This window comes from Echeneis naucrates, chromosome 4 (assembly GCF_900963305.1).
Source record: "Echeneis naucrates chromosome 4, fEcheNa1.1, whole genome shotgun sequence".
Classification (NCBI taxonomy): domain Eukaryota; kingdom Metazoa; phylum Chordata; class Actinopteri; order Carangiformes; family Echeneidae; genus Echeneis; species Echeneis naucrates.
In genome coordinates, this window is record NC_042514.1 from 12,750,697 (window position 1) to 12,759,602 (window position 8,906).

The following is an 8,906-nucleotide window of genomic DNA, read 5'->3' on the forward strand; positions in this document are numbered from 1 at the left end:
TTCATTCATCCCAACCTGACCATGTGGTTTTTGATCTTTATACTAAAGGCATACAGTTGGCTGTTTAGTATAGTCTCATCTTGATGTTGACTGTGTGAAGCAAAACTAAGACAGATTTGAAATCAAACTCCTCCTGCAGCCCAGTGGATCAATTCTATTGTTCAGCTGTGTTGTTCTGAATGACACCAGTCAGCTGGCCTCAGTCCAGCTGACAGAAAGTAAGACAAAAGATATAGTGACCTAACCCTCTCTTCCACTACCGCCACACCATCATAGAGAGGAAGAGGAAGCAGAGAGAATACAGCTCTGACGTCATGACGACAACAACATGGGGGCTTGAGAAAATCTTCCTTTTAATATCCAAACAAAAACATGCCATTTTCTATCCAAGGCCAATGTTACATAGTCATCTATTAGCTTCAATGATAATGCAATGTGTGTTGAAGTTGTGTTTGGAAATGCAGTGGTTTCATGTGTAATCTAACCTTGGGAATTATATCTATTTCGCTTTAAAAATGTGTATCAATCTATGTCCATGTTAAGTATGGAGCTGGGGTAAGGATATGGTTAGCTTTGCAAGAGAAGGACAAGGGGAAAACTGGCAATTAGCAGTAGCATCCCCAAATCACATTGAGAGGAAAAGTAGTTCAACATGGCATTCTAGTGATGTCTTTCTAATGATCCCTCTCCAGTTACCTGTGCTTGGGTTTCTACTACCATCCTGTGGATAGTGACTTATATGTGAATAGACAATTCCTAGTAAAAAGTAGGCATTTGTAGTTAGACAAAAGTATAAGGAACAACAGCTTCCAATTAATAATATTATCAATAATAATATTTAGTGTTTTTAATATACAAAAGTTTGGACACACCTTCCTATTCATTTGAAAGAGAAGGTGTGTCCAAACTTTTGGGCCTGTACTGTATATGGTTCAGTTCATACATATTTTTGCAGCTACCATAAGCTGGCAGTTGCATACTTCAAAGCAAAGTGTCTTGTAAATGGGCTCAGGTTTACTCTAAAAACACATCACATGGTTACATATCTGCTGCTGTCAATACCTAAAATTTCCTTCATTTTACTGTAACCAGTGAAGCCTGAAATGGGCAGGAAGGAAACTATTTGATTAAAAATGAAAGAATTTGTCCCAGCTGTGGCCTCTGACCCTCCCATTTGACACCTCCCTGTTTAGGACACAGGTTATTCACCTTTCTTTATTCCAGGCCTCAACAACTTCACTTCAGAGTAATGCTACTTTGCTATTGCAAACAGGATATTACCCATTTTCCAGATGGACTTTAACTTAAGTGATTGTTCTGTTAATCCATATGTTTACTGGAGCTTTGGCTATGTTTTATTCAGATTTGATGGGCAAAAAAAAGAAAAACAAGCCACATTGAAAGAAAATATCAGTATTTTTATTCTTAAAACAAGACTGCAGGAGCAACGTCAACACTCAAACTGCTGCAGTGGAGTTTTGCTCAACTTAAAACTTTGCTTTGCCAGACTGGAAGGTATTGAGGTGTTTTGTCCAGAACGCACTTTGTACAGATTTAGGGGGAAGGAAATACAGGATAAAGTAGGAGTTGCAAAGGGGTAGACATTTTCTGGTAAATTTCCAGGAACTTTCCATGGGAGGCTCAACTGTATTGAACGTCAAAATCAATTCTTTCATTGAACAGCAAAAACCTTGAATGTGAAGTAAAATATTGCTCATATACACCACCCCCACCCAATCAAAAAGCTAAATTTACAGTTTATTCCATTATATTCACATTAATTCCTATGTTTTGCTGTTAATTCCCACAGAAAGTTTCCAACTTTGAAAATTTCCAGAATTATGCAACCCTCGATAGGAGGTTTATACTAAAGCAGGTGAAAACTGGGTCCCAGGTTTTGCACAGGTATGTTTTCAAAAGTCCATCTCTGAAGAAAAACTACATGGTTGATTTGATGTGCCAAACTAGCAGGTGTGGAGACCCAAACTCTCAGTGTGCTTCCCACAATGTGCCTGTTGTGTAGTAGAGAGATCATTTTTGAAGCCATTTCTTGGCTGAAGTGACTGCACATATCTTAAAACTGCTGTCACATGTTGAAAATTATGGGAGCTTCAGCTCCCATAATGGCTCTCTTGACTGTTTGTTAAAGTTTATAAATATGCTCTCCCATTCAGCATCCCCATTCCTGCTGTTGAGTATTGAATTATTCTGGAGAAATATGCAAAGAAAAAGGCCTTGCTCCAGATCAAGTTGTGGCTATAATACTAATCCTCTTGGCCCCTTTAGCCAATGTACGAAAATAATACCCCACAGCTGCCATTTCTCTATTTACACTGGAACAAGTTTCTGTAGTATTCACAGCATTATTAGTGTATACAGCAGAAATCCTTTCTTTAACACCAATACACAGCAAGAAGCTGCAGATCTGCAATGCATCATGGTCAAAATTTTCTAGTTTTTGTAATCACGCACTGCAGACAGAGGAAGACGCTCACTTCCTAAAGAAGTTTTATGTCCTACATGGCCGCTAACTGTAATTTTTTACTATTATGTCACAGTCTGTAGCCTACTTAAAAGATTTCACCAGTTTTCTACCTCACCAAGTTAACTCATTCATTTAAGCCTCTATATTCATTTAGCATAGTTTTGTTATATAAAATTAACCCTGTATGTGTGTTGTATGGGAAATGGTGTGCTTAACCAATATGCACATACTTTAAACTGGAAAGAAGGTGTTATCTGATATTTAAGTGTGCTGCATATGCTAAATTAAAGAGGCAAAGTTTGGTGGATATTTGATAGAGTAACTTTAGTTTTAGTTTTAGTCTAATTTCTAACTTAAGGGAGCACAAAAATGTTTTAAGAGCATATATTACAAGTTGTACAAATTTCTCTTAATCGTCACATAAAAACAAGAAAATATTTTCAATATTAATGGATAGGATTTGACTTTGAAGCTAATTTCTTTCTTCAAAAAAAAAAAATTGCGTGGCGTGAAGAGAATCCACTTAATTTACTAATTGAGGGTGCTATTAAAATCTTTTTATTTTTTTTAATCAATTGGACAAACCATGACCATTTCATTAGAACCTAACGCTACTCATAGGGTCCCTTTGACCGAGGACTTGCAGACAGAGCGGAGTAGGGGGCGTGGATTGCTGTTCAAAGGATCTTCATTGATTAACAATGTCACTGCTGTCTGAGGAGCCAGCTCTTGTCTGCAGACCTCAGAACCGCTTGTTCAATCACCACGCTTTAGTGGGACGTGCGTAGCCATTTTAGATCGGGCATTCTTAAAGCAGCCTGTGCCGTCATGAATTATTCATTAGGGGAACACAGACATTACGGGAAATCACACATGCTAGTGCTGCTTTGACATCATTGCCCACCAATACAGGATTTTGCTGTGAGTCATATTATTACATGGTGTATGAACAAAGATCATATACAAATACAAAGATCAGCTACATAGCTTCACATTTGTTGACAAGTTAGTCCGTATCTTATTAGTCCTCATTTCAGCTCCTTGTGTCTTCAACAAAATTTATATAATGTACTCAAACAATTTTTTTAAGTACTACAGTACCATTAAATCAATATAAAAAGCTACATTAAAATTCCCCAAGCAAGAATATCAACACAATATAAATTGGCTAAAACTGACAAGAAGATAGCAGCATCAGATGATTATGTGATGTTTGACAAAAACAGTGAGGAGAGCTTCAGTCAAATGAGATGTATTATTTCCCCTCACTTGATCTTTCTGTTCTACATGACACTAATGAAGAGCCAACATGACAATCAGACAATAGGATGTCTTAAAAAGTTAATAGAAATGTAAAGAGAAGAGGATGGGCTGTCATTGCTTTTAAATAGTAGGGGGAATTCCTTTCTCAAGATCAGTTTGTTTCATTTATATTTTGAAAGGATGGTTATGTCATTGACAAAGTCACATGAAAGACATGCATGTGGTTATTCAATGTAGCCCTGTCTGAAGATGTGTTGAGGTTCAAATAGGAACAAGTGAGCTCCCTGCTGGTGAAGGAATATTATGTGTGATGTTGAACAGAGAGAAATACATGAAATACACATGAAAAGAGTAATGGCCCATAAGCTACTATCTAACAAATTATATACTGACAGTAGAGATTCAGAACAACTTTAACTTCACATAATCTTACAAATATGCCACAATGTGTTTCCTTCCGTGTCACCTTTTGTATCATTTAACACTAGAACCGCTGTGAGGTCATTTTGACCTCTCTTGCCACTTAAAATGCATGTAACTCTGTTTGCGTAAAACCCCTATATCTCCCAGTCCATGACTTTTCCTAAAATTGTGTTCTACATCATCTTATGCATTTTCGTGATTCTTCAATAAAAAAAGAACCGCCAAGAGGGCACGAGGGCACGGGAGGATGGGGGGGTGTTTATGTTACGGCACAGTTGCAATTATAAAGCCTGTAGTGAAGCAAGGTCAAAATTACCTCTTGGTGGTTATAGTGTTAAAAGCACATGAGTCTTGACCGCAATTGTGATTATATAATAAGATCTTCCATCCTACTCCCCTATGTCAAAGTAAACAGCAATAGTAAACATCTTCCTCATCTAGGAAATCAATAACTGAGACAAGCCCCTTTGGTTAGGAGAAGCTAGCTCAGTTTCCATGGTAATCATCTTTGTAATAACCCCAACCCCCACCACCCACCTACTAACAAATGGCTGCGACGCAATACAGGAAGTGCAGCATGGAAGATGCTATGCCATAGTTTCCAGCGTGGCACATTAACCTACTTCCCGCGCCAGCCGGAAAAAGACCCAGGCGCAGAAGAGAAAAGGAGGAGGAGGACAAGGGAAAAGGATGGAAGGAGAAAAGGAAGGCAGAATCGAGTGAGGGAAAGGAGGAGATGGGAAAGCAGAAGAAAGGACAGAAGGGATGGCAAGGGAGGGATTGAAGAATGGTGAGGATGTATGGAGGATGGAGTTGGGAAAGAAAAAATTAGCAATGAAGGAAAATGACCATGAAAAAAAAAGGAATGCAAGAAATGGAAGGACAAGGAAAATAAGGACGAGAAAGTAAGGTAAAAGGTAACAGGGTATAGGATAAATTGAAGTAGCTAATAGCAATGTAAGATTGTAAATGCGATAGATATTGAGCTTGTATTTCTTTTAATTAAAAATATGTGAATAAGATTCATGACTATTCTCCGACATTGCAATTTAAACATAGTTAATTTGATAAAAGCTGGAAGCCTCAGCAACACTAAAGATAATCCATCTTTCAAAATGAAGCAGTAAATGAAATACTGCAAACTGCAATCAGCAAATAATCACTCCAATCCACACAATCACAATCCAGCTATACAGCAAAATAGAGCATCGCAGCAAAGATTAAGTACAGTGAAAGGCTGATAACCAACTGAAACACTAATCAAATTCAAACACTCCCCTGTGGTATGCTGATGATATTCTTTTCCCTCTGCCCTTGTCCAAAGCATCCCGCAGCATCTCTCCTCACTTTGCAGTCCTAATGAGAGGATGGCGGTTCTCAGCCTTCCTTTCATTTCTTCTCTTTCTTCGCATTTACAAACAGTTCAGGATTTCCAAAGAAAGACATGCAATTGTACATCCCCCACTTCTGCTTCAACTAACTGTGATAGTTAAAGAGAAGAGGTTTTGCCTTTTTACGCCACATTTTACCCATAATAGACCAGGACCAGAATCTCTTCTGAATCCAACCAACTCGAAGCGTGAAATCCACACAGGATGATGAAAAAGGGACAGAAATGACTTACCAACATGAGTGATGACACACTGCACCCTCTGTAGTAGCTCCTGAGCCGACATCTCGTCTTCTCTCAGCCAGCACAGCATCTCAGGGTGTGGGTTGCATCCACTCTCCTTTCCTTCTCTCTCCGGTGCCACGCCTCCTCCGATCACTCTCCCTTCCTCAACAATCTCCGCCGTTTATGCTTCCTGATCTGATTCTCTCCTTCCGAGTTTTCCTCTCTGATTTTATTCCCTCTGATTTGTTCTGTCTTTATTTCTTTTTTTATTTTTCTTCCGTCCAGCCTCTCCTCTCCTTTATCGCAGCTCCTTCAAATCCAAAGAGTCAAAAATCCTGAGGATGTTGATGATGATGATGTGACTTTGAACCAAACAGCAAAACAGTAAACTGGGAATAAAATAATCAGTTTGTAAGCCAAGCATGGATGAGATAATCAAACAGGAGGTAGCTCAGCCAGTCAGCAAATAAGATAAATGATTAGCCAGCATTAAGTGATCAAAATTACAATAATAATTAAGTTAATTTCAGTCAGTCAAACAGTGATGTAGCATAAGGGACCATCAGCCTGTCAGTTAGCAAACTACGCAATCAAAGAAAAAATTGTCAGGAAGCCATTAAAAAAAGACAGTCAGTAAATTTGTAAGAAACTGCACAAAAAAGATTTAATTAGATGTAAGCAAAACATCAGCTACTCAGACAGTTTTCAGACCTTTTCATGATGCGTTCACACCTATTCTCCAAGTCCAAACCACAATAATCCCCACAGCAAAAAAGATGTTTAAGACATGGCAAACCTACAAAAAACACAGGTTGCTCCTATAGTTCTCTCTCTACAGATATTTGTATGTGTATATATATATATAATGTGAGTCCACTCCACTTACAGTAAGACCCTTCAGGCTCTGTGTAGGAAAGCACTGTTGTTGCTGCTTTGATGATGCTCTGTTGGCTATAATAAAGAAGATGAGTCACGTAGAGGGAAAGCGAATCAGAGAGCTGCTATACCTGCAGGGCGGAGGGAGAGGCAGACACAGATGGGAGGGTGGATGAATAATGGGGTGGGGGCTGGTTTTAAGACACAAAACCTGGTGTCTGGAGCTAAACTGCACATGGATCGGAGCCACTGACACAGGCTGAAAAATCAAACTGATACACTCTTAATTTTTTGACAAAATCCAGTGTAGGGGGAATAACTGAAATTCTTTTTCTTTTTATGATTAATGGATTTTTAAGTCACTTCAAAGACAATATAACTGCCAAATATCTCTGATTTCACCACAAACAAAACAAATCAATAGCCTCCATAATTTGTCAATAATCCATGCTGCCAGGATTCATTCAACGCCCCTCCCTCTCCATTGTGACTGAAGCAATGATGCCTGGGCGGGGCATCAGCATCTCTCCATCAGTGTAAGGCTCCTGGGACCTTGTGGACTGCTGGGAGACAACCATTAACCAGAGACATCTGCGCACAGCCTAAGCCTGACACTGTGCGCCCTGCCAACTGAAACCTCCCAGACAATAGACACATGCAGAATCAATGGCAGCAGCTGCCAAACAAAGCAAACAATAATTCCAAACGTGTTATAATGGGTGCAATATGCCTACCTTGTTGACTATATACGCAACAATGGATTTAATTTGAATTACTTGTTGTAAATACCAAATTAACAAAAATATCAACATATAAAAATGCAATAGGCATCAAAATGTTGCAACTCGCTGCCCACAGAGACTTTCCGCACTGTCTGAGCTGCACAAGCTATGTCGACTTCAGAGGTCAGTCTGTTAGTCCGTGGATGGTGGTAAGTTAGTTTTGAGATACATTGGTAACCTAAATTATCAGTTTTAACCAGAAACTTGTTTTCCAAAGCATGTCAAAATGGCTACAATGAAAGATATTGCTAAATATTTTTTATATTACTTGTGTTGCACTATAATTATTACCATAACAGAGAGCGGAAAGATGGCAGTTTTATGTGTCAAAAAGCCATATTCAAATGAAATCCGTATGAGTAAAAAAATGGCTCTGCTCTAATGATCATAACAAAAATAATGAAATCCAAATTACTCAAACCACGATCCTCATCTTCACTGCTCCAGGGATTCACCTGATGCCTATAAAGTTTTTAATCCACTTCAACATACACAAAAAGCTAGTGTAAATTTTGGCACAAAATCCTCAAAAAGATCATTTGTAGTAAATACTCATGGGTATGAAATATAATAAATAAATTGATAAATAAATAATGATAATTACTAAAATAAAATACTTGAAAGCCCAATTTCACTTCTTTTTGACGGGGCTACAGCAATGAAACGCGGATAGTAGACAGACGGTGAACAGGACCGGAAAAGAGACCAGAAAAGACCAGAGAGACGCAGTTGGATTTCCGGTGCGGGCACCAAACACGACTAGGTTAATTTGGTAATTGGTTACGAGTAATGGACCGGGCTAACGCAAGGTACTGGACCGAGACTAGACAAAATCAGACCAGAAAAAAAAGAACGAATCACCCACTGAGATGACTTATCTATGTAGGACAAGGGGGAGAATTTAAAATACCCGTTCATCAAATATAAACATACATATAATTATTTCAATATTTAAAGATCCTGTTGCAGGGACCCCCCCACCTCCAACAAATGATTAGGCCACCGAGCCTTCGCTAAACTATGCTAGCCTGTTTTCTGAAGTCTGAAATACGGTGGGAAAAGGTGCGAAGACATTTTTTGAAAAAATGAATTAAAGGTGGTGACGATGAAGCTGGGACGAGAAACAGAAATAGAGCAAGAAACAGCGCAGATAGCTTGTAACGTAAGCTAACTGACCAGCTCTAATGCTAACGTCATTAGTATTAAAGTATCTTTGACAGAAACAGCTGAGTTTGGTAGCTCCATCAGAAAGGAAGAGAGGCAGAGAGGAGAGGGCTGCAGCTGCAGTCAGGTCACAGAGAAAGTGACGTGGAGGGCATTTATTTAACTTGTTGGCTTTATTTCCGCACAAAGATATTGACAGCAAATTTAGAAGAAGTACTCCACCGCTTCAGACACAACAACACACACAAGGACCGGGACATTGCTCGGTGTTAATGTTTTGTGTGTGTGTGTGCAGACA

The 8,906-nt window shown here is 38.9% G+C and overlaps 1 protein-coding gene across 1 annotated transcript in view; it reads right to left on the bottom strand.

The window, feature by feature from the left end:
- mcf2l2 (MCF.2 cell line derived transforming sequence-like 2) overlaps positions 1–5,874 on the bottom strand; it is an 80,566-nt gene extending 74,692 nt beyond the window's left edge. The window contains exon 1 of the mRNA XM_029499628.1: positions 5,796–5,874. Coding sequence (XP_029355488.1) covers positions 5,796–5,874 — 79 coding nt within the window. The remainder of the gene's footprint in view (positions 1–5,795) is intronic.
- Between the last annotated feature and the right edge of the window lie 3,032 nt (positions 5,875–8,906).